Genomic DNA, 27341 nt, shown 5'->3' on the forward strand with positions numbered 1-27341 from the left:
ATCATGGTCAATAGGCCATGATCACTCATGTCATACGACACGAAATGGCACATGATGATGATAATGAGGATAAGTAAAATTTAGTACGTACTCTGACAATACATTTTACTTTGAACTTTGAATAAGAGACACAGTTTGAGTGGATACCAGAGATATTTTCCCAGGGTGCAAATGGCTAATACAAAGCGGGATAATAAATCTGAACACTGCCTTCTCCATTGATGGTTTATGGACATATGGTGAAAGTATTTGAAATATGAGCAGACTTTGTTTATTCTGATATTCTATTTAACAAAATTTCAATCTTTTGCATCTGTAATCTGTCACATTATCCAGAGCAATGTCGGTAAAAATCAACAGGAATGGATTGTCAGGATTGTATTTCTGCATCTGTTTCATAAATATCACACAGGTACGCTAGAATATTACTTCTGTTCAGTTTTAAAAAGGAAAATGTTTTACTAATCTGATATTTCCTTTTGTAGCATGTCACCTTGATTTTTTTTCATGTCTTTTTACACTGTACTGGGCAGCCTCAATACATCACTGCATTACTTCTAACTTCTGCCCACATGCTTTCCAGTCCTAATGAAGCCCAAAATGTGGACTGTTTATTCCCTTCCATGGATGCTGCTTGATTTGTTGAGTTCCTCCTGCATTTTGTCTGTGTTGCTCAATATATCACTTCTTTCTGATGGGCAGAAAAAAAGCAATCAATAGATCAGAGAAAGTTCTAATTCTTGTCGTGCATCTATTATCCTCTTATTTGAGTTCAAAATCAATAATGCTTTGCAATGATTTGTTTCATTTGGCAGACATGTGCATTGTTACGGATTCAATACTACAAGCTATGCATATTTTATAAGGTACATATTGAAAAAGAGATAGATAAACACACTCTCAAACACTGGAGGTCCAGAGTTTAGAGGCGGTCATTTCTGAACACATTCAAAGTATCAATTGGATCTATGTTCAGAATTTATTCCCTTGCCTTAGTGTTTCCACATCAAGTGCTATATAACTTGGGATTAAAGACAATTCAAAATGTCATTTTATGAATATCCATTAATAATTCACTTTTACACTAGATAGCATGAGTAACTTACCTACATTTTGAAATTCTCTCTGCTATTCAAAAGTTTACATTTTTTTTTAATAAGACCATAAGACTGAAAGTAGAATTAGGCCTTTCAGCCCATTGAGTCTATTCCACCATTCGATCATGGCTCAACCCAATTTTCCTGCCTTCTCCCTGTAACCTTTGATTACTTATCAAGACTCTGTCAACCTCTGCTTTAATTATACCTAATGACGTGGGCTCTGCAGCTGTCTGTGGCAATGAATTTCTGAGATTCACCAACCACTGGCTAAAAAATTTTTTCTCATCTTTGTTCCAAAGGGATGTCCTTTATTCTGAGGCTGTGTTCTCTGGTCCTCTCCATGTCCATGCTACCTAGGCCTTTCCATAATGAATAGATTTCAATTCTTCTGAACTCCAGTGAGTACAAGCCCAGAGGCATCAAATGCCTCTCACGTGTTAATCCTTTCAATCCTTAGATAATTTTTGTGAATCTCCTCTTCAATGTCAGTAGATCCTTAAATAAGGGGCCGAAAACTCCAAGTGCAGTCTGACCAATGCCTTTATAAAGGTTACTGCTTAACTGGTGGCTTATAAGGACCTTGTAAGTCTTTGCCTCTACTTATTGTCTATCCTGCAATACTGTGGGAGGGGAACATCGACTCAGACCATGAAAGGCCTGCTTCGGGCATTTTCATGCCTTACAAGGTGCAGATTGGAAGTCTGTGTGGGACGCCACTCCTCGCACAGACACTAGAGCAATGTGTGGTTAAGTACCTTGCTCAAGGACAAACACGCTGCCACAGCTGAGGCTCAAACTAGCAACCTTCAGATCACTAGATGAACGCCTTAACCACTTGGCCACGTGCCCAAAATACAATACTATACCTGCAACAACATCAAAGTTACTGGTGAACGCAGCAGGCCAGACAGCATCTCTAGGAAGAGGTACAGTTGACGTTTCAGGCCAAGACCCTTCGTCAGGACTAACTGAAGGAAGAGTTAGTAAGGGATTTGAAAGTGGGAGGGGGAGGGAGAGATCCAAAATGATAGGAGAAGGCAGGAGGGGGAGGGATGGAGCCAAGAGCTGGACAGGTGATAGGCAAAAGGGATACGAGAGGGTCATGGGACAGGAGGCCCAGGGAGAAGGAAAAGGGGGAGGGGGGGGAAAAACCCAGAGGATGGGCAAGGGGTATAGTCAGAGGGACAGAGGGAGAAAAAGAGTGAGAGAAAGAATGTGTGTATATAAATAAATAACGGATGGGGTACAAGGGGGAGGTGGGGCATTAGCGGAAGTTAGAGAAATCAACGTTCATGCCATCAGGTTGGAGGCTACCCAGACGGAATATAAGGTGTTGTTCCTCCAACCTGAGTGTGGCTTCATCTTGACAGTAGAGGAGGCCGTGGATAGACATGTCAGAATGGGAATGGGATGTGGAATTAAAATGTGTGGCCACTGGGAGATCCTACCGTCTCTGGTGGACAGAGCGTAGGTGTTCAGCAAAGCAGTCTCCCAGTCTGCGTCGGGTCTCGCCAATATATAGGCCACATCGGGAGCACCGACACCGTATATCACCCCAGCCAACTGACAGGTGAAGTGTTGCCTCACCTGGAAGGACTGTTTGGGGCTCTGAATGGTGGTAAGGGAGGAAGTGTAAGGGCATGTGTAGCACCTGTTCCGCTTACACGGATAAGTGCCAGGAGGGAGATCAGTGGGGAGGGATGGGGGGGACGAATGGACAAGGGAGTTGCGTAGGGAGTGATCCCTGCAGAAAGCAAAGAGGTGGGGGGAGGGAAAGATGTGCTTAGTGGTGGGATCCCGTTGGAGGTGGCGGAAGTTACGGAGAATAATATGTTGGACCCGGAGGCTGGTGGGGTGGTAGGTGAGGACCAGGGAAACCCTATTCCTAGTGGGGTGGTGGGAGGATGGAGTGAGAGCAGATGTGCGTGAAATGGGGGAGATGCATTTGAGAGCAGAGTTGATGGTGGAGGAAGGGAAGCCCCTTTCTTTAAAAAAGGAGGACATCTCCCTCGTCCTGGAATGAAAAGCCTCATCCTGAGAGTAGATGCAGCGGAGACAGAGGAATTACGAGAAGGGGAGGGCATTTTTGCAAGAGACAGGGTGAGAAGAGGAATAGTCCAGATAGCTGAATACTATACCTTCTGTCAAAATGTCCTGGCACTTTGAAATTCCTATGAACTGATCTATTTAACCCCTCTTTCTTTGTCAGAATCATGTGATATGCCATATAATTTGTTTTGTAGCAACAAATTTTAGTGCAAGACATAAAATTACTATAATTTGCAACAAGTAAATATTGCAAGAGGAATAGTGAGTTCATACACCACATATTCTATCTCTCTCAAAATCTTGCATACAAGCCTTTGTTTGCCCATAAATGATGGGTCAAAGACTGGACTGGAGGCCACCCTCTCATATGTTTAGTTCTGAGTCACCTGTAGCCTGTTGTTGTGGAAACAATACAGTTGAGACCACACTTGTGAAAAGTGTGGTGATTTCCCATTTACTGTGATGATGGTGGTGGTGAAGTTTGAACAATGTTGTGTTGCTTAGCAGAAGCTCCCTGAATGTATGTGAGGAAGAAGCTAAGACGCTGTTGTCTACTGCTCGGGAGTTGTCCGCTGGCACTTCCTGAGTCTGCCCCCACCATTGAGTAAGATTAAAGCTGAGTGGAACTTGGTCCCAATGTCACTTTGCCGCTATGATTCCTTTCGTTTTCAAAGTTGGCAGCACCTGTGTGGACCGAAAATGCAAAAGGTAGCGGCAGGGCGGAGAAGTAGTGTATGGAGGACGTTTTCCTGAGTAAAAGGTGTATCGGTAGCACACCCCCCGCCCCCGTCATCGTACAACCCCTTCAGAGGTGCGACTATTGCATTGCAACAACCATACAGAACGCAATTTGTGCACCCCAGATTGCCCTGGGCCGGGAAACTCGTTCTGGTAGAAATCGATCATCTTGCTCAGCAAGCAGCTCTTTCATGTGATGCTCTCAGCTAATTGTGCAAAATATTTGGTGCAATCGCAGGCGAACAGCTTGCACAGAGAATGCACGTTGGGCATGGGCAGATTGTTTGCGGTATTTGTCGAGCACGCCGCTGGGCGAAAGGGGATGGATGGGGCGAAGCCGCCGGGTTTGCAAGGGCCGGGTCGGTCGGGAGCAGCCGCTCGGCTGCCCGCGACCTTGGGGTCGCTCCTGTGGGCAATACGGCCGGGGGTCACGTGCACTCCCCACCCGTTAGCCCCGCCCCCTCTCCCGGGACGGTGACGTCAAGGCGTGCGGCAGGGCTGCTCGAGACGAAGTGTGTGTCCCGGGCCGGCGCGAGCCCCAGTCAGCTGGCGGGCAGCGGCGCGTGAGGAGAGCGAGGCGGAGACAACTCCCGGTCATGGACGAGGACAACGACGGTTAGTGGAAAAATAACCCCGCAAATCAATGCAGAGATGGAGAAGCTTGCACCAACCGGGGCTGCAATCTGGATTGCACCTCCTCCTCCTTCTCCCTTTCCCCCGCGTTCGTGCTCGGGGGTGGGGGGAAGCACCGCGGTACAAAAAAAAATCCAACTATATATTATTTTAATTCTTGCCCCCCCCCTCGCATTGTGAGGTTAAGTTGTTGCAAGTGGAGAAATCCTGTTAAGTTTCCTCACTAGTGAGAATCTGGAACTGCAGTGTCCAGTTCTCACACCATGCTGCTTCCAACCACGCTTCGGTGGGCGTAAATGCAACTCCCTTTAAATCAGCACGTGACCCGCGAGGGAGTCTTTAAAATATCCCAAGTTTTCAGTAATATTATTCTGCAGGTGTTGTCAGAAGGGCGAGTCCCTCTGCAGAAGAAACAAATGCACGTATTGAAGTTCGTCTGTTGCATGAGGAATCAGCATTTGTTCCTTCCTATTTTCCGGTGTTTTTTTTCCCACTTTTTCCGACAGTTTCAGTTTTTAATCTTGAGATAATTTTAAAAAATCATCTACTAGCGACCTGCTGGTGGGACGGATTTGGTATAAACTCTTGCTTCCTTTCATGTGGTGTCTAGTGTATACTGGAGATATAATTGCGTGTTTTAACTGTGAGACTGAACTTCGCGTGAGTCAACTCAACAGTCCAAAATGATGTACTAGCTGTCAAGGAGCATTTCACACACTTCTCAGATAATGTGACTTGGCCTTTGCAGAAAGTTTGCTAAGCATCCAAAAAATTAATTGCATTCTTTTCATACGTAAATTATCAGTTTTAAGAATACTTTGTGCACAATTTAATTGTTTATATATTCTTTAGCTTGTTTTTGCTTCATGGACTGGTGCACTTCATTGCAAAAAACAGAGAAGTGGTGTTACAGCGTGAAGATGAGCCTTGTGCTGGTTTAGTGCTTTGTCGAGAGGCCAGAAGAGAATACAAGGACAGCCTTGTTATTCATAATAGTGTAGGTTTTCAACAATCTGTTGGTTTACCATTGAATTTGAGGATGACGATAGAAGCTTTTGAAGTGGGGCAGTTCCACTCTCTCGACCTCAGAAGCCCAATCAGAATCAAGTTTAATGTCACCAGCCTATGTCATGAAATTCGTTGTGCAACAACAATACATGTTAATACATAAAACCTCTAAATTAGAGTAAGAAGTGTGCATGTACATATTTATATATTTAAAGAAGTTAAGTAGTGTAAAATGAGGAGTGGGCACTGTCGCAGCTGCTTGGAGCCAGAGGAGAGAGCTCTCCCAAATGGGCATGTCAACCCTAGGTGCTACCCCTCCCTGGACACTCATGCACCCCTTTTAACAATTGATCGTTTGACAAATGCACAAGGGTCAAGGTGACACCCGGGAGTGGTTCACAAAAGCAGAACCAAAAATGTGCATTTTATATGAGCTTATTGATGATTTATCTATGAACAATTGCATAGTTTTAATTGCCTTTTTACAATGAGAACGTGAGATCTGGGTGGATTGTTGAGCTCTATCCAAGTGAAAGCACATTGAAGAGATCAGGGGAGATACTCATATAAGGAAGGACTTGTCAGAGCTTCTTGCCTCTATTACTACAGTTTTGTGTTTTGATTATTTTCCTTGAAGTTGTGTCTCTGAGCAAGGGAAACAAGATCTGTCTTGTCAGAAGCAGGTTTAATATCATTAAAATTTGTTGTTTTGTGGCAGCAGTACTGAGAAGTAGCAAAAATACCCAATAAATTACAACAAGAAATACGTTAAATATGTATAAATAGTGAGGTAATGTTTATGAGTTGGTTGGTTGTCTTTAGAAGTCGGATGGCAGAGGTGATGAACCAGTTACTAAAATGTTGAGTGTGTGTCTTCATGTCCTGTGGCTCCTCCCTGACGGTTGCAATGGAAAGAGGGCACCTACTGAGTGAAGGAAGGTTTTTAATGATGGTTGCTGCCACTTTTTTTTTTGAGGCATCGTGTTTTGAAGATGTCCTTGATGCTGGCGTGGCTAGAGTCCGTGGTGGAGCAGGCTGGGTCTGCAACTCTTTTGTTGTGGGGAAATCAGGTTTGCGGGTTGGGTGAATGGGACGGAAGACAAATCACTATCAGTAAGGAGGTTAACTATTTATTTACAAGACAGGACCGATGTTAAATGTTTAGTAAACACTCCTGCTAAACTCGGTTACAGAGATTTAGATTAGATTAGTCCTCTTTTATTGTCATTCAGTAATGCATGCATTAAGAAATGATACAATGTTCCTCCAGAATGATATCACAGAAACACAGGACAGACCAAGACTGAAAAGCTGACAAAAACCATGTAATTATAACATATAGTTAAAACAGTGCAAAGCAATACCGTAATTTGATAAAGAACAGACCACGGGCACAGTAAAAAAAAAGTCTCAAGGTCTCTCAAAAGTCCCATCATCTCACGCAGACGGTAGGAGGAAGAAAAACTCTCCCTGTCATGAGCTTCCAGTACCGCAAACTTGCTGATGCAGCACCCTGGAAGCACCCGACCACAGCCGACTCTTGAGTCCGTCCGAAAACTTCGAGCCTCTGACCAGCCCTCCGACACCAAGCACCGAGCACCATCTGTGCCGAGCGCTTTGACCCTGGCCCCGGCAATAGGCAAAGCCGATGATTTGGGGCCTTCCCCTCCAGAGGTTCTTGATCGCACAGTAGCAGAGGCAGCGAAGCGGGCATTTCAGAAGTTTCTCCAGCTGTTCCTCCGTGCTTACACTGTGCGCGCTGTCGCGCCGCCATCTTCTCCTCCCCTCCTCTTTATCTAAACTGAGCATCCGAAGTGACAGGGCAACGCAGAAGCAAAGCATTCACACAGTGGCAAATACTTTAAAGTGTGTGCCTGGACCTCCTGCATTGCAGCACACCCCCCCACTGTCTACTGCGTTCACAGCACCCTCGTCTACCTGGTCCACGGTGAACCAAGTGGAAAAGAGTTGTGGCACACTAGATTTAAGCCCTACTGGCGCCGTGTCATCATCAGCTAAATGGAAGCTAGTGGGAAGGGCTGCAATGCTCCTTACAAGGGCCAGTCTCTGTGGGAGTGACTTTTGATGAGCAGGTAAATCAAGACACGGACAGCGACACATCTGTAGCCTTTTCCGATCCTATGCAGTGGCCTCTCCTTACCAGGCAGAGATGCAACCAGTTAGAATGCTTCGATGATAGAGCTGTAGAAATTTACTAGAGTTTTTGCTGACATACTACATCTCCTCAAACTCCTGATGAAATATAGCCGCTGTAACTGCATCAATATGTTGGGCTCAGGATAGATCTTCAGGGACACCAGAAAATCTGCAGATGCTGGAAGTCCAAAGCAACATGTGCAAAATGCTTGAGGAACTCAGCAGGTTGGGCAGCATCAAGAAAAAGAGTAAGCAGTCAACGCTTTGGGCTGAGACTTCTTCAGTGCTAAAACATCTAGGCTCGAAATGTCGACTATTTACCCTTTTCCATAGATGCTGCCTGACCTGCTGAATTCCTCCAGCATTTTGTAGATCTTCAGAGATGTTGATAGCCGGGAACATTGTGTGAGTGTTACAACAATTCAGCGCATTATCATGAAGGAAACGGACTCATTTTTTTTTCCATCTTTTTATGCCATTGTGTCATAATGTCATTATTGTGTCATCAGAAATACTTCTTAATAATCTATATATGTTGTACAATGTCCCACTTGCACAACTCAGTGTGATGATTAATCACATTTGTACTTTGTATGGGTAGATTTTAAAAAGTGCACTAAAATTCTCACTTTTAGTGAAACTTGCTATCTTGGGAGCACGACTCCTGATAAATTCCTATGAGCCTACTTCTGGTCTTGGCTGAAATCACAGTTTTATTGGTCTGTAATGCAGAGGGGCTTCCTGACCCTTTAGCAAAGTTTTGCAGTCTTGATTCTGGAAGGGTACAAATGCATTGGGATTTATGCTGTCATATTTTAACTGACATTAATTAGAAAATATGAATAAATTAATTAGAAAAAAAATTGTGACTCTGAAGTTCTTCAGTTCTCCAGGAAATTCTTCGATTCTTCCATGAAACCAAGAAAGAAAAGAAAGGCAGCAGGATCATCAACCCCCAAATCCCACCACCCCACACAAAAAAACCAAAGTGGGTGTTTAGCTATGCAGTTAAATTATGTAATTCCTGTAACCTTAGAATTCATTTTTAATATCCCTAATCTATACCTTGGAAGGTGTTAGCAGAATGCCTTCTAGTCGGTTGCCTTTGGCCCGTCATGTTCATACTGGCCTTCTTGCCAGCTTCTCCATTTTGCCTGCATTAGATCCCAATCCCTCAGTGCCTTGCCTATTTAATGGCCTGTAAAAATGTCTCAAAACATAGCAATTATATCTCCTTCCAGCACCACTGCTCTGACAATAAATTCCAGATATTAAGCGCTCTTTGTGTGGCAGGAGGGAGGAAAACAAACTTTTTTTCTCAAATCGCCTTTAAAACTCCTTCCTGTTGCTTTAAGCTTATGGCACCTTGTTTAGAAACCTCTGGTCGTCATCATGTACCATGTCATATGAGTTGGGTGATCATGGTCCCTCCATGACTGATTATTCTCGGCAAGTTTTTCTACAGAAGTGGTTTCCCATTGCCATCTTCTGGGCAGTGTCTTGACAAGAATGGTGATCCCAACCATTATTAATACTCTTCAGAGATTGTCTGCCTGGTATCAGTGGCTGCATAACCAGGACTTGTAATGTGCACCAACTGGTCATACAACCATCCACCACCTGCTCCCTTGGCTTCACATAGCCCTGATTTTGGGGTGGTGGGCTAAGCAGATGCTACACCTTGCCCAAGGGTGACCTGCAGGCTAGTGGAGGGAAGGAATGCCTTGCACCTCCTTTGGTAGAGACCTATCTCCTTCCTGCTGCCCAATTAGATATCTCTAGCATAGGGAAAAGATTCTGACTGTCTACCCTATCGAGGCCTCTCATAATTTTATCAGATTATACATTTCTATCAGATTATACACCAGCCTGCTTTGCTGCAGGGAAAACTAATCTAACTTGTCCAGTCTCTCTCACTGAAGTCCTCAAATCAAGGCAACATCCTCGAACCTGGTGAACCTCCTCTGCATTCTGTACAGCACAACCACATCCTTCCTTTTGTCTGGTGACCTAACTGGTGTTTTGTTAAGTTTCAACATCTTTCTTTTATGTTCCATTCCCTGATCTGTGAATGTAAATTTCAAAATAAATTTATTATTGAAGCATGTGTGTCACAATGTACTACCCTGGGATTAATTTTCTTGCAGACGTTTACAGTAGAACAAAGAAATACAATGGAATCAATGAAAAAACACACAAATAAAGACGGGCAAACAACCAATGTGCAAGAGAAGACAATCTGTGCAAATACAAAAAAAAACAAGTAGTAATAATAACTAAGTTAATAAATAATTACTGAGAACATGAGTTGTAGATTCCTTGAAAGTGAGTCCTTGGATTGTGGAATCAGTTCAGTATTGAGGTGAGTGAAGTTACCTCTCTAGTTCAGGAGCCTGATGATTGAAGGTTAATAACTATTCTTGGAAACAATAAGCATGCCGTGTGCCTTCTTCACCCTATCTTTCTGCTAATTTTAGGGAACTCTGGATCGGAACCCTCAGTGCATCATCATTATTTCGCACCCTACCACTTCAAATAGCAGGACATGGCTCAGCTGGAACGATGAAAGCTAATTTTTTTTCTCCAAGACTTTATCGATCTCGGACAAAAATATGATTTGAATGTATTGTTAAGACAAAATTCAACAAGCCTGCAGTGTTTTTTAATTGATTTTCAATGCTGTCATAGCATGCAGTTTAAGAAGAGTAATTGGGAAAAATAAGAAGGCACACCGGAAAGATTTTTATTGCCCTTTAGGAGCAGTTTGACTAGGCACTTGTATTGACATTGTACAAACACACATCAGTTATTATCTGACCGGGATGTTTCTTAAAAAAAAACAGAAAATCCCAGTAGTCACATGGAAGGAAGCTGTGGGCCTCTTGTGTCTGTTTCTCAATGTAGTGGGCTGCATTTCCCTCTACTGTGTCTGTAGTTCTGCAGATTCTTCCCATTGCTACTTTTTCAGCTCCTTATAGAAACTGCCTGTTTCTGCACCTGGTGTTTCATACTGAAATCACTCACTGTTATATAGCTATTAAATTAATCTTATAACATGTTAAATAATTATTATGTTGTTATAAGTCTATTAAATAGTTCCCCAGAATGATGAGGTGGACTCCTGGCCTCTCAATCAATCTCGTTATGGTCTTGTACTGTATTATTTTCCTGCACTGTACTTTCTCTGTAGCTGTTGCACTTTATTCTGCATTGTTATCACCTTGTCCTACCTCAATGCACTTTTTTTTTCAAAAGTTTATTTATTGAGATAAAGCGTGGAATAGATTTTTCTGGCCCTTTGAGCCACGCTGCCCAGCAATCCCCCAATTTAATCCTAGCCTAATTTCAGGACAATTTACAGTGACCAACTGGTGCATCTTTGGAATGTGGGAGGAGATCCACGGTCACAGGGAGAACGTACAACGCCTTGCAGTGAGCAGCAGGAATTGAACTCTTGTTGCTTGTACTGTAAACAGCTTCTCTCTATCCTATTCTTTATTATTTTATGCAGCTCAGATCTTGCTGGTATCTCAATTCCAAGAAGAAACCCAGAACATTCACACCTCTCCTCTGTGGAATCAATTGGGCAATTCCATTCTGCATTCTCTCCATGGCCTTCTCCACTTTTCCCAAATTTGGCAACCCACCGGGTCCAGATGAATGCGCCTGTGGTTGATGAGGGAAGGAAGGTTGCAGAAATCCATACAAAAACTGAAATATTTGCAAGACAGTTTCTAGTTCCAGTTTAGAGATTCAGTCTTGAACCTGATGGTGTGAGACTTCTGGCTCTGTAACTCCTCTGCAATGGAAGTTGCAAAAAGATGAGATGGCCAGGATGGTTGGAGATGTTTCTTCATTTACATGGTGGGGAGAGACATGTCTGTGGTGTAATTATGTAGGCAAAGGACTTTTCCTTTTCAGTTTCTAATTAGCCTAGCTTCTCCGAGAACCCTTCTCTCCTTTTCTAACCTTTCCTTCGCATAAAAAGTGCACCAAAATACGATCACGTTATTATGCCAGTTATTTCAAATACTCTTTATTTTAGTGCTCATTTCCATTTTTCCTTTGTGATCTTTCAGTAAGCTGCCTGGTTTTCACTCGTGTTAACAATTATGCATCTGTCATCTGCTCTGTTACTTTGATGTTTAGCTCACTCTTGCATGTCCTGGAACTCCTGACTTTAATTTCCATATCACCAAGGATTGAGAAAAGAAATATTTAAATACTTTCATTTGAAGCTGAGGTGTGTATGTAATTAAAATAAATGTATTTGTACTGAATTGCTAGTATGGTAATTATCACAAATATGTGCTTGGCATCGGTGGCCTTAGATACTGTGTTTTCTATTTTAAATCATTAGCTGGGGTTAATATAATATTAGACTTGGCTCTCTTATGTCGTGAAGTACTTGTCTCAGAACATTTTAAGTGGATGAATTCAGCCCAAAGCCAGATACAAAAGTCAGCAGCATGAAATTTTTAATCCGATTCATAGTTATTTTGTGTAGCTCCAGCTCTTCATCTTAAGATGATGAGGAAGAGCAACAAGAGACTAATTGGCCAACTATTTTGTAGAATAAGTTATTGTTCAGTAGAACTATCTTATTTTTAATTTCATGTCAAAGGGCTAACCTTTGCCAACTCAAACCCAGTAACCTTTTGCCATCGCACCATTCACAGAAAATAATTTTGTACCGTATTCTGATCTTTAAATGGGTAGTAATGTTTTTGAGACGAGTTCCTCCCTGTAAGCACATAAAAAATGAAAAGACGAGGAATTCAGCAGATGCTGGAAATTCAAGCAACACACGTCAAAGTTGCTGGTGAACGCAGCAGGCCAGGCAGCATCTCTAGGAAGAGGTACAGTCGACGTTTCGGGCCGAGACCCTTCGTCAGGACTAAGGATCCCCGCCCGAAATGTCGACTGTACCCCTTCCTACAGATGCTGCCTGGCCTGCTGCGTTCACCAGCAACTTTGATGTGTGTTACATAAAAAATGAGTTGTCTTTATAATTATCTACCAAATCTGAACTTTTCGGAAACATTTTGCTAGTCTTTTCAACTTTGCCCTAACCCAAAGCCCACCTAATAAAACTAAGTATGAATTTCTTTGGTTATTTCCATTGCAGCAATTCATTTGGAGAAAATTGTTTTTTTTTTTGATGACATTCAGTGTGAAAGGTTAAACGGCCTTTACTTTGCAAAATGAGATGTACACTCATTGAACATTGATTTCCCGAACTTCCGATAATGCACCCCACCCCTCTATCACCATTTCCCATCCCCTCTTCCCCTCTTACCTTATCTCCTTGCCTGTCCTCAGGTGCTTCTTCCCCCTTTTCTTTCTTCCATGACCTTCTGTCCTCTCCTATTAGACTCCCCCTTCTCCAGCCCTGTATCTCTTTCACCAATCAACTTCCCAGCTCTTTACTTCATCCCTCTCCCTTCAGATTTCACCTATCACCTTGTGTTTCTCTCTCCCCTCCCCACTTTTTAAATCTGGTCCTCAGCTTTTTTTTGCTCCAGCCCTGCTGAAGGGTCTCAGCCGGAAATGTTGACTGTACTCTTTTTCCATAGATGCTGCCTGGTCTGCTGAGTTCCTCCAGCATTTTGTGCGTGTTGCTCGGATTTCCAGCCACTGCAGATTTTCTCGTTTGTGTGCTCAGTGACTACTTTATTAGTCACCTCCTGTACCAAATCATTCCATGGTCGTGGTCACACTTCTTCCCCATTCTGTTTGGTCTGAACAACAACTGAATCTCTTGACCATGTTGGCATGCTGTTATGCATTGAGTTGCTGCCACACGATAGGCCGATTGGGTATTTACATTAACGAGCAGGTGTACCTAATAAAGTGGCCACCGAGTGTATATGCAAAGGGACGATCTACCCACAGATTCAGGTAAAAAGAGACCATTATGTTTTCTGTAGGCAACTATATGCGTACTCCTTTGTTTTTGGCCTCTAGCCGACTGTACTTCATTAAAAATAAGTCTGATTAGTCTGATTGGGAGTTGACTGTGTGGCAAATTGGCTGAGGTGTTTCCTACATTGCAATACTTAAAGGTGATTGTTATTAAATGCTTTTGGAGTCTTGATCTGTTGTTTTGAATTAAATACAGCAATTTATTTTAGGCTTCAATGCAAAAACAGAAAATGAAATCAACTCCCAAGGTGTTATTTTCTTGCTTTTATCTGTGATGAAGCTTCTGCAAGTATCAGTACATTCCTGCAGACTTTTGAAAAACAACTGACAGCTGTCTGAAGAAAAATGATTCTAAAATTACATACCACCTCATACCATTACATATGATCTTGTGAGCTACTTGCAAAACTGTGGGCTTGCTTTTGGGACTCTGCAGCTCATCTTCTATGTATTTTTTTGCTTTTTTTTAAAAAAAAAACTAAAACTACTGCACAATTTGTCCTCTTTTGCACGTTGGATGTCAAGACATTGACTATCTTTGTGTGTGTTTTTTTGTGGATTCTATTACGTTTCTTTGTTTTATGGATGCCTGCAAAGATGAATTCAAGGTTGTATCGGGCATACATAATTTGATAATAAATAAATTTGAACTTTGACCTCGACTTCCAGAGATCTGATGATCCTCGTCCAAAAAGCTGTACACTGTGATATTTAATGTTTTACTGGATCTGTGAAACTTCATTGCACATGTGAGAATTGGAATGACCAGATGACCGCAACCAACAGAGTAGTATCATTTTGATGCAATGCAAATTCATCTGAAATTAAAAAAAAACAGATGCAACTACACATAATGAGTGATGCTTAAACAGAAATGTGATATAAACTTTATGAACTATGTTTGAGCAATTTTGCAGTCTTGTAGCTTCACTGCTATGCACAATATGTAAATGTTCTACCACAATTTGTACAACTGGTCTTTATTCTCCATAGATGCTGACTGACCTGCTAAGTTCCTCCAGCATTTTGTGTGTGTAGCTCTGGAGTTCCACCATCTGCAGAATCTCTTGTGTTTATGCTTGTACAAGAATTTCATATTATAAACATTCTGTGGAGTTATGGCAGCACAGTGGAACAACAGTAGATCTGCTGCCTCATAATTCCGGCGACCCAGGTTCAGTTCTGATCTCCAGTGCAGACTGAGTGTTTTGAGCATTCTCTCTGATATCGGTGGATGTCCCTAGTTTCTCCCACATCCCTGAGAAATACTAGTAGGTTACTTGGCCCCTGTGCACTGTGCAAGGTTTCCTAGACTGTCATATGTAATCACTGGATAATGCAGATTATAATTATGATTTTTCTTGCCTCATTGCTTAGAGGATTAAAGATCTTTTAAAATTATATTTCATGCTTATTTCTCAGTAATTTATTCTCTCTTGCATGTACATTAATGTGCTACCTATACTTGGATAGGGGCCGATTAACCTACCAATGTTTCTCGAGGGCGTGGGAAGAAACTCGGGATATTCACACAATATCAGAGAGAATATTTAAAACACACAGACTGCACTTGGGGATCAGAATTGAGTCTAAATCACTGGAGTTAGAGGCAGCAGGCCCATTGTAGTATATAATTCCATGGTGTGTTCCTAATGTGAACTTTTTGCACTGATAGTGGTTGAACTACTAAAGCTCCCCACGGGAGGCTGCGCTGGGCTGTATTGGAAATATGGGTAGCGAAATGGCAGATGGAATTTAATTTGGACAAGAATGAGATGTTGTACTTTGGGAAGTCAGATGTAAAAGAAAACTGTATAGTTAATGGCAAGACCCTTGGAAGCATTGATATACAGAGGCTCTTGAGGTTCAAGTCCATAGCTTCCTGAAAATAGCAATGTAAGTAGATGAGATGGCAAAGACGTTGTATGGTAGAGTTGCCTTAATCAGTCAGGGCAATGAGTATAAAAATCAATAAGTCATAACGTAACACAGAATGGAAATAACTCCTTTGGTCCAACTTGTCCATGCAGACAAAGATGCCCAGTGGAGCCCATTTGCCCCATGTCCCTCTAAACCTTTCGAATGTCAAGTGTCTTTTAAATGTTATTGTACCTCCTTGAACCATTTCCATTGGCAGCTTGTTACATGTATATCTGTATGTGTGTCCATGATGACAGCTAGTGGCAGTGATTGTGTTGGGCAGTTTCAGCTACCCATTGTAGAGCAACCCCCCCACCCCCACCCCCCATCTGCAGCAGTGTAGTTTCCTACCACACGCCATGTTAGGAGCCTCTCAACTGCGCACCTGTAGAAGGCTGTGAGCTTTGATGTGTGTAGACCTGCATTCTTCAGCCTCATCAGAAAGTAGGGGCCTTGGCGAGCTTTCTTGACTGGGGAGGGTATGTTCTGCGATCATGAGGGGTGGTGTGAGATGTGTGCTTCCAGGAGTCTGAAACTGCTTGTAGTTATATACTCACAATCTTACTATGAGCAGTTTCTGAATTGCTTGCAATAATACTGCTAGCATGAATTTGTACAGTTCTAAGTGTAATGATGTTTTGGTTGATTAATGGAATATAGTAGTTTGTTATGTGGTTGTTGTGACAAAGCGTGTTGCAAATAAAGGTAGACCTGAAAAAGGATCTAGTGCTTTCCTGGCATATATGACAAATGAACTCTTCTTGGGCTTCCAGCCAGGTACAGGTCTGGATTTTAACCGATGTTTTGATGACAAACTCTGCCATCTTCATCAGAGATGAAGCCTGGGCATGTCTAGTCCGGTGGTATTTATGCCCCCCATTGTCCGTTCCTCCTGATTGGTTAGTGCTCATCCAGTCAGGTTTCCGCTGTCTCACCTTGTTTACAATCAAATTCCAGTTCTCACTTGGAGCAAGACCTTCGCCTTTGTTAAAATTCTTTTCCTCTAGTTTTATTGCAATGGCTTCCTTCACCAGGTCTTCCCAAGAGCCATTGGCACAGCACGGTAGTTCTGTGTTGTTGAAGTCAATCCTATGGCCATTGCAAAGGTAGATCTACATACAGGTCGTCTCTTACTGGAGCATTGAAGGTAATAGCTCTTGGGCCGGCTGGTGGCGCAACGACATTGGCGCCGGACCCGGGAGCGGAGGTTCCCGGATTCGAAACTAGTCGGGTCTGCTCCCGAGTACGCTTTCCATCCGTGCCAGGTTGAGTGCCGAGGTCACAACTTGACCTCGTAAAATAAAGGGAAAATACTGCAAAAATGTCTGTGTGAGGAGTGGTGCACCACACAGTCTCTCTCTCTTGCTCCGCGCCTTGTAAAAGCCATGAAAGATCCATCATCACGGACATGCACAGACGCGCACGCACACAGACGCAGACGCACAGACTCGCAGGCACACACCAAAAAAAAAAATGAAGGTGATAGCTGTCAGAAAAATTGCAGTGATTGGGTGCAGCAGTACACCAAGAGTAAACACCATGTGATATCACATGATTCTTCGTGGTTTACTGCAGAGAGAAATTAGTAAATTGTAGGTTTTGTTCCCAAGAAGTTTGTTGTAGCTACTGTGAAATCACAGAATCACAAGCAAATGATAATGTTTCGGATATTATCTACATGAGAGGCTGTTGTTCCATTTGCAGACTGATCGCATGTAATTTTAAGTTGACTGTTTATTTGTCCTCCACAGATGCTGCCTGACCAGCTGACGTGTTCAGTGTTAATGGAACTTTATACTAAAAAAAAAGGCTTTGGTTATAAGTTTTTGGCCTTTTTTTGAGGAGGGGGAAGGGGTATGATGCACGCAGGTATTGGCACACAGGTATGAACCAGCTCAGCATGTCATGCATTTAATGCATCTTTAGTACTTTCAGGAAGGATGAGGGAATTGTGGTTTCTATAAAGTTATAAGTTCAGCAGATAAAGGGGGAAAAGGTGTGTGTCGATTGCAAATGTTATGAATCCTGCTGTGGTAAAGAGACAGCCGAGGTGTTTTGTAATTAATTTGATACAATCCATTGTATGAAAGAAAATGATTATTGAATTTTGTTTTGAGTGAATGGTTTGTGTGAAGATGGTTCTGTTATCACCTGTCAGTCATTTTTTTTTTTTCTGTTTGTTCCTGAATATGGTGTCTGGCCGGTCTACTGATGAGCACACAGCATAGACATCACAAAAACCACAAACAATATTCTGCAGACGCTGGAAATCCAGAGTAACACAAACAGAATGCAGGAGGAACCCCACAAGTCGGGCAGCATTTATAGAGGGGAATGAACAGTTGATGTTTCATGCTGAGACCCTGCACCTGGACCGAAAAGGAAGGGGGGGAAGAAACCAGAATAATGAGTTCAAGCTGCCAGTTGAGGGGGAAGGTGGGTGGGTGGGGGAAAGTGAAATGAAGTGAGGAACTGAGAAGTGATAGGAGGAAAAGGTAAAGGGCTGAAGAAGTAAGAATCTGATGGGAGAAGCCCCTGTCTTCCCCTGCCCACCCACCTTCCTCCTCCTGCTAGCTTACATTCCTTCCCCTCCCTCCACCTTCATATTCTGGATTCTTCCACCATTCCTTTACGGTCTTGACGAAGAGTCTCAGTCCAAAATGTTGACCATGGATGGATGCTGCCTGACCAGCATTTTGTGTGTGTTACTCACAAATGTCACTTGGTGGAAAGCTGCTCCTGCCTTTCTAGAACAAGGATTTGTGTCATTGCCAAGACTTCATTTCAAAATAAGTTCTTTGTAAGTTTAGAATTTGCTGCAGATTTTTTTTTTTCTGAAGCTCTTGGACACTTTATTTGTGATGGATGTTTTAGTATTATTATGGGAGTTAGGCTGGAAGCTCAACATTGGCGATACAAGAGCTGCTGAGTATCTTGAAATCTGAGGCCTTCATCAGAACCATGTGACACTGATGCACATCCTTCTGACATGTTAAACTGTCTCTCTCCACAGACGCTGTCTGAACTCTCCCACTACAGGAAACCCCCCGTCCATATCCACTCTATCTAGGCCTATCAGTGTTTACTCTTTTCCAGAGATCCTACCTGACCTGCTGAGTTCCTCCAGTGTTTTGTGTGTGTGTGTTGCTTTGGATTTCCAGCATCGGCAGATTTTTTATGTTTGTGATGTCCTTGAGCTACCCCACACTCCATCCTTCTATGCTCCAGTGACTACAAGCCCAGAGCCATCAAACGCTCCTCGTACATTTGTACTTCCATTCCCAGGATCAATCTTGTAAGTCTCCTCTGGACCTTCCAAAGCTAGCACACCTAAGGCCCAAAACTGCTCCAACTGTGTTTTGTCCAATGCCTCATAAAGCCCTAGCATTGCATCCTAGATTTTCTACTCTTGTCCTCTCACAATGAATACTGGCGTTACATTTACCTTCCTTAGTACTGACTGAACCCGCAAGTTAAACTTCAGGGAATCCTGCACCAGGACTCCCAAGTTCCTTTGATTTCTAAATTCTGGCTGGATTTAGAAAATTGTCCACACATTTATTTCTTCCATCAAGCTGCATGACTGTAAACTTCCCTACTCTGTATTCTTTGCCCATTCTCCCAACCTGTCGAAGTCCATCTGCAGACTCCTCAACATGACCTGTCCCTATACCTACCTTTGTATCATCCATAAACCTGGCGACAAAGCTGTCAATTCGTCATCGAGATCATTAATACCAACCCTTTGGGAACACCACTGGTCACCAGCAGTTAACCCCTTTATTCCCATTCTTTGCCTACTGATGGCCACCCAATCTTTTATCTATGCTCATATCTCTGCTGTAATACACAGCTTCTAGTGTGGCACCTTGTCAGTTAATAAAGCTTCTATGAAACTTTTCTTGAATGGGATAAATTACAGACCACATATTTGTCTTTGGTTGAACAAGGTTTCAGACATTCTTCCAGTACATTAATTACCAAGTATTAAGATCATAATGTATTTATCCATCTCCAAATAAGCAGTGTTTTTGTGAAAATGAAGAATCATGTTTATTTCTGATAATATGTGCTTATATTTTATTGAAATATCACAGTTATATATTATCAGTTCCAACTATTGAAGCAGTGTGGTACAATGAGTTTAAACAATGAATTTGTATGTGGGGTAATTTGCACATCTGTTGCTCAATTTAAAATATTTAAAAGTATTGAAGATATTGAAAAACTTCTAGGTGGTTCAACTACATACTATGAATATTGAATTTGCATTGTTATCAAGGTTGGAAGTGTTTACCTTCAATAGCTTGTAGCATGCAGCCCTTTTAGTGATCTTTTCAAGATACCGCATACTGGGTGTGGTGAAATTGTAATTCTTTTGGTAGTCAGTTGAGTTGCAAGACATCCTGACGAGGTATGCCAGACTCGAGGCCTTAAAACAGTGTTGACCAGTTTCATTTTCAATTGGATAGGATTAGAATTCCGCATTTGGGTTAAATGTTGCTGCTCGTGTGTTTATTTTATTTAGAGATACAGCGTAGAATCAGCCTTTCTGGCCCTTAGAACTGCACAGCCAGCAACCTACTGAATTAACACTTGCCTAATTATGGGGAAATTACAATGACCAATTAATCTACTGATCTTTGAATGCGGGAGGAAACCCACACATTCATTGGGAAGATGCATAAACTCCTTTGAGTACCCTGGAATTGAACTTGGAACCCTTTGACACCCCGACCTGTAATAGTGTTGCGCTAACCACTCGGCTACCACGTGTGTGTGGAGATAAAGAGGGCATGTGTATGGGAAATGGGACTGGCCAAGGGTTGCTGAAGCAGTGTGTGTTCAGTCACCCCTAGCTGGCAAACAGTACTTGTGAATACTGTTGGCGGTGAAGAGACTTGGCTATGAAGTCTTAAGGGCTGAAAATTCCAATATCTGCCAATGCCTTGTGTTCACAGAATAAAGTGGGAAAAGAGGAAACTTCTCTGTGGCACTTCGGTACAGAGAGCCAATGAGCAAAACTTGTATTATCACTGTAATGGAGTTTTCAGCTGTTACTGTAAATACATTTTCATATTTACACCTGAAGATTTAAATGCTTGAACTAGTTTATAAAGCTTAGCTGTGGTTCTTTCTTTTTAAATCTTTTCATTGAATTAGTACACAAAAGGTAAAACATATAGCAACCAATACATTGTTAAGATATAAATATACAAGTAACATTAATACAAAAACAAAACCAATGCAAACAACGTAAGTTAGTTATAAAATAACAAGGTAATATAGTTGTATACTAATTTTCCAAATATATCAATAGAACGAGAAAAAAAAACCCAGAAAAAGAAACCCAAAAAAAACCTACCATGCAACTAACCTACAAAGCAAAGCAATGGGCTAACTAGGTAAATAGTAGACTTGAACAAATTAAACAATCATGTCCTCAAACCCGACCTCTGCTAATAGCAGATAAAATCCATGAAGGGAATGTATGTATGATCAGAGAGGAAAAAAAAGTTACATTAAAAGAAAATATTGAATGAAAGATCTCCAGGTCGGTTCAAATTTAACTGAAGTATCATAAAGATTACTTCTGATTTTTTCCAAATTTATACACAGTATCATTTCAGAGAACCAAAAAAACATACTTGGGGCATTAATCTCCTTCCAATGTTGTAGAATACATCTTTTCGCCATTAGAGTAAGAAATGCAATCATTCTACGCTCTAAGGGGGATAAATTACTAGAAGTTTTAGGTAATCCATAGATAGCAGTAATAGGATGGGGAGAAATATCACTATTCAAAACCTTTGAGAAGCAGTGGTTCTTTGCCTGCCAGCAGGTATTATGGCTAGAGGTCCTCCATAGGTTAAGGCAGAGTTCTGTTCCTGTGAACCCTTGTTTAATATCACTGACATATATCATGAAATTTCTTTTGCGGCAGCAGAACAGTGCAAAAACCATAAATTACAATAAGAAATGTATATTAAAAATAAATAGTGCAAAAAGAAAGCAAAATGTGGTGAGGTAATGTTCGTGAACTGGTTCATTGTTCAGAAATCTGATGGCAGAGGGGCAAAAGCTGTTCCTAAAGCATTGAGTGTGTGGCTTCAGGCTCCTGTACTACCTCTCTGATGGTAGTAATAAGGAGAGAGCATGTCCTGGGTGATGAGTACTCAAGGTGGAAATATGACCGTGAACAGAGTTCACGCAGAAGATGCTTGCAGCTTGGCAGCAGCCGGTGACTCCATTCAGCTGGTCTTCTAAGAGCCTGTATGTACTGTCTGTACATAAATACACCATTCGTACATTGAGGAGGACCTGTAACCTTAAATGTTCCGCATTTGTGTCCTCAGAGCTGTTCGAGTGCTAACTTCATTGAAAGAACTAAATTCCTGTCGTCATTATGAAGCCGAGATGAAAGCTTTAATCATTAATGGTGGGTATTGCTGACCTGAGATTACCTGTAGCTCTTTGATTATGTGCGCTGAGAAATCTGGAAGTTCTTTCCGCAAAGGTAAATTAACTGATGTTAAATCGAATTAAAAAAAGGAGTTCTGTGCCGCTTCTCTGGTTCTAGTTTCAGTCACGGTTACGTGCAGTAGTAGGTTGAAGAAGACTTGTTTAAAGGCCAATTTATACTTGTGCGTCAAATTGAAGTCGTAGGTACGGCGTAGCTGCGTACCCTACGCCGTACCCTATGCCATAGCCTGACGCACACCTCCCCAAAAATGTCACTACACGTCGTGGGGGCAGACCGCAACAACTGTGATTGGTCCGCTTGGTAGCATCGCATTTCCTCCTACGTGCAATAGCTTCCAGTTGGGCAACTGAAGGGCAGGGAAGGAACCCTGGCTGCAGTGCTTTCCATAAAGCTTTACAGACCTCCGAAATTATGGAGGACCCTGTGCTTGATGCCAGTTTGTAGCCAGCTGCTACAGCCTGTTGACTTCCACCTGAAGCTAAAACTCGAATGGTGATTGCCAGTCTCTGAGTATACTGTGCGTACACTGATGCGAAATAAATTGTTGGAGACAATGAACCAAATCATCAAATCTACCTGCCAACATCTGAAAATATTTGAAATGCATTTCCTCGTCCATGTCTCTCAGTGGCCAGACAAGCACAGAAAATTCACCCTCCTTCAGTTTCAGTCGCCATTGTTTGAAGTTTGAGATTTTGGCGGTGAATTGCAGAGCGATGCAGACATACCAAACGCACAAGTATAAATGCTGACAACGGCGTAGCCCACTTGTGTAGGCTACGGCGTAAACTAGTACACACAAGTATAAGTCAGCCTGAAGTGTTGAAGCCGTGTTGCTGCTTGTGTAGGGGGGAGGATTTGCATGACAATGAGTAGTGAAAATAGAAAAGGAAGGCAGCATCAGTAAATAGAAAGCAATGTGCCAGCTGTGACTCCTTCAGATTTTCAACATTTGGCTTTCTAGTTTCCTCTCCACCCGCTTCAAGTATCTTTTTGTATTCTTGGAGTTGAATTTTGATCCTTAAAAGTTTTGAGCAAAATGTACACTTCTTGACCACTCCTACTTTCCGAGGATGAAGGTCATTTTCAGTAAACAGCGAAGGAGTGAAACTACTGATCAACTTGGGTAACATAGACAGAATGCTGGAAGAACTCTGCAGGTTAGCAATATCTCTGGAGAGGAATAAACGGTTGACACTTTGGGCTGAGACTTGTCATCAGGTCTAAACCAGAAATGTTGACTATTTATTCCTCTCCAAAATGCTGGAGGAACTCAGCAGCTCTGGCAGCATGTATGGCGAGGAATAAATAGTCGACATTCGGTTTGATGCCTGATGAAAAGTCTCATCCCGAAGCATCAAGTGTATATTTCTCTCTGCATATGCTGCCTGGCTTGAAGAGTTCCTCCAGCATTTTGGAGAGGAATAAATAGTCAGCGTTTCAGTTTGAGACCTGACGAAGAGTCTCAGACTGAAGCATCGACTGCTTATTCCTCTATATAGATGCTGCCTGACCTGCTGACTTCTTCCAGCATTTTGTGTGTGTTATTCTGGATTTTCACCATCTGCAGAATCTCTTGTTTATGATCACCTTGGGCTCTCTGGGGCTTATTAGAGGACTGCACACAAATAGTTGTAAGATAAGGGACTGTTTTAGAATCTTAGGGTAATACATAACAGCAACAAACTCTTCAGCCCAAATGGTTCACGCCGACCAAGATGTCCATCTGAGCTGATCCTACTTGGCCCATGTCCTTCTGAACCTTCTGAACCTTCATGTACCTGTCCAAGTGTCAATTCAGCGTTTATTTCCAGGGAGTTGTTGCTGTAATTAATTTCTGTGGTGTGCTACATCAACTGAGTGCATTAAGTTTTTATTTTAAACTATTTTCATTCTTAGTTGTCCTTGCTGGCCATATCATCTGACTGGCTCAGCTGTGGCAAATCTGTAACTAAGAAGTGTAGAAAGCAAATTTCTTGTGTACAAATTGAGACTGTAGGGTATATCTGCTCAAGCCACACAATTTGATAGTCAGAACATGGCTGCAAAACAACCTTGCCCATTGCAAAAGTCATTGCCACAGATGGCTGTGGAGGCCAAGTGGGTGTATTTAAAGCGGAGGTTCTCATTGGTAAGGATGTTAAAGGTTATGGAGAGAAAGCAGGAGAGTGGGGTTGAGAGAAATAATACATCAGCCATGATGGACTAGTGGAGCAGACTTGTTGAACCGAGTGGCCTAATTCTACCCCAATATCTTATGGAAAATCTCTGCAACAATCTCAGTTTTCAATTTGGAATGTAACATGCGCATGCAGTGCAGTAGCTGGGCCACAGCAGTATTTTTTTAGGAAACTCTATTTGTTGACCGAGGAGAAACCATATCTATACTGCAAAGAAGAACTAATGCACTTTTAAAAATAAGATTAACCTAGTGCTGTTTTTATAATGCAATGCAAATGTCATTGAAGTACATGTACTGGAAAGTTTGAGTTGCACACTTAGATTCTACAAGCAGCAGATGTAATCAGTGAGATGGAAAGTAGTTATTTTTTTTCCAATCAGTATTCTTTTATTCGCATTTTTGTTTAGCCGGGTTACAAGCATTTAAATTACTCGAGCAACAATCAATCCGCTTGAGGAACTCAAGGAGATCTGTCCTCCCACAAATGGTGCCTGACCTACTTAGTTCCTCCAAATTGTTTGGTGCTCCGGATTCCAAGATCTGCAGTTTCCTGCACCTGTATTTAAAATATTTGACTCTCTGACTTTGCCAAAAATTTTTTAAAAATTGTAAATGTAGATCCTCTTAAACTTGCTTAGCCAACCCTTGATATTGAAATGAATTGAATCACTGTTCCCCTACCAGGTTTAATCTGGTACAGATTCTTCAGGCTGATTTTCCTCCCCAGTGCAAGTACTGGTGAAGTGCAACCAATTTCTGCTCTTTAATTGGATTCCATGGGGAGACTAGCAACAGCGCACAGACTGGAAATTGCCAGTGAAATTACAGACTGACACTGTGACGCAGCTGGTAGAGCCGTTGTCTCACAGCACGAGACCCAAGTTCAATCCTGGCCTCAGGTACTCTCCATGTGGAGTTTGCACCTCCTTCCTTTCTTTCTTTCTTTTTAAATCTTTTTATTGAATAAGTATACAAAAAGGTAAGCCATATAAGCACTAATACACTGTTAGAATATAATAAAATTACAGGAGATATACAAAAAAAATGATACAAACAATGTAATCTAAACATAACATACTAAGGTAACATAATAGTATACTAATTTTTATATATATATCAATAGAGAAAAAGAAACCCCCCCCCCAAAAAAAAACCACCATGCAACTAACTAAAAGCAAAGCAAAGCAATGGGCTAACTTGGAACCAAACAGAGTTAAAAAAAAACTTAAAATCACGTCCTCAATCCCGACCTTCATTAAAAACAGTAAAAAAAAACAAGAAGGGTATATAAATATGGAGCAAAAAAAAGAGGAGAAAAAAAATTACATTAAATGAAAATATTGAATAAAAGATCTCCAGGTCTGTTCAAATTTAAGTGAGGAATCATAAAGATTGCTTCTAATTTTCTCCAAATTCAAGCATAATATCGTCTGAGAAAACCAAAAAAAGGTAATTGGAGTATTAAGCTCTTTCCAATGTTGTAAGATACATCTTTTCGCCATTAAAGTAAGAAATGCAATCATTCTACGGGCTGAAGGGGAAAGATTACTGGAAATTTTAGGTAGTCCAAAGATAGCAGTAATAGGGTGAGGAGAGATATCTATATTCAATACCTTGGAGATAATATTAAAAATATCTCTCCAAAAAGTTTCCAGAGTAGGACAAGACCAAAACATATGAGCTAAAGAGGCTATCTGCCCCGGACATCTATCACAAAAAGGATTAATATGAGAATAAAAGCGAGCTAATTTATCTTTGGACATATGTGCTCTATGAACAACTTTAAATTGAATTAGGGAATGTTTAGCACATATAGAGGAAGTATTGACTAATTGTAAAATCTGCCCCCAGTCATCCACGGAAATGATAGACCCCAATTCCTGTTCCCAATCTACCCTAATCTTATCAAATGGAGCTTTCCTAAGTTTCATAATAATATTATAAATCATAGCCAATGCACCTTTCTGACATGGATTAAGGTTAATTATAGTATCTAAAATGTATGTAGGAGGAAGCATAGGAAAAGAAGAAAGTATAGTACTTAGGAAATTTCTAACTTGTAGATATCTAAAAAAATGTATTCTTGATAAATTATATTTATTAGATAATTGTTCAAGACATAAGGGAACCATCTAAAAATAAATCCAAAAACCGTGAAATACCCTTAGTCTTCCAAATTTGAAAAGCACAATCCGTAAAAGAGGGAGGAAAAAATATATTACCTAAAATAGGAATCGCTAGCCCAAATTGGTTAAGATCAAAAAATTTTCTGAATTGAAACCAAATACGTAAGGTATATTTAACTATCGGGTTAGATACCTGTTTGAGGCGTTTCAAATCAAAAGGAGGAGAGGAACCTAAAATAAAGCCAAGTGTATAACCCTGAACAGATTGTAATTCCAATGCTACCCATTTAGGAATAGATAGTATATCCTGGTCAAGTAACCAAAATTTCATATGTCGAATATTAATTGTCCAATAATAGAATCTAAAGTTAGGTAATGCTAAACCTCCATCTCTCTTAGCTTTCTGTAAATGTATTTTACCCAGCCTCGGGTTTTTATTTTGCCAAATAAATGAAGAAATTTTTGAGTCAACTTTATCAAAACAAGGTTTTGGGACAAAGGTTGGTAATGCCTGAAATATATATAGAAATTTTGGCAAAAAAAACATCTTAACTGCATTAATACGACCAATCAAAGTTAAATATAAAGGAAACCATTTAGGTGATAGTTGAATAATATGGTCAATTAAGGGTAAAAAGTTAATCTTAAATAAATCTTTGTATTTACAAGTAATTTTAATCCCAAGATATGAAAAATAATTATTAATCAATTTAAATGGAAAGTTATGATATAAGGGAAGTTGTTTATTAATCGGGAAAATTTTACTCTTACTAAGATTTAATTTATAACCTGAAAAGAGATTAAATTGTGCTAATAACTCTAAAACAGCAGGGATGGATTTTTGAGGATTAGGAATATATAAAAGTAAGTCATCAGCATAGAGTGATATTTTATGGGACTTTAAGCCCCGAGTTATCCCAGTAATATTTGGAGATTCTCAAATGGCAATTGCAAGAGGTTCTAATGCAATATCAAATAATAAAGGACTAAGAGGACAACCTTGTTGAGTACCTCGAAAA

At 41.2% G+C, this 27341-nt stretch overlaps 1 protein-coding gene across 1 annotated transcript in view; it reads left to right on the forward strand.

Moving 5' to 3' along the window:
* The first annotated feature begins 4365 nt into the window (after nucleotides 1-4365).
* Nucleotides 4366-27341, forward strand: part of cyth1b (cytohesin 1b) — a 265069-nt gene continuing 242093 nt past the window's right edge. Inside the window, exon 1 of the mRNA XM_072242622.1 lies at nucleotides 4366-4502. Within this exon, the coding sequence (XP_072098723.1) occupies nucleotides 4484-4502 (19 nt within the window). The 5' untranslated portion in view covers nucleotides 4366-4483. The remainder of the gene's footprint in view (nucleotides 4503-27341) is intronic.

This window comes from Mobula birostris, chromosome 24 (genome assembly GCF_030028105.1).
Source record: "Mobula birostris isolate sMobBir1 chromosome 24, sMobBir1.hap1, whole genome shotgun sequence".
Taxonomy (NCBI): Eukaryota; Metazoa; Chordata; class Chondrichthyes; order Myliobatiformes; family Myliobatidae; genus Mobula; species Mobula birostris.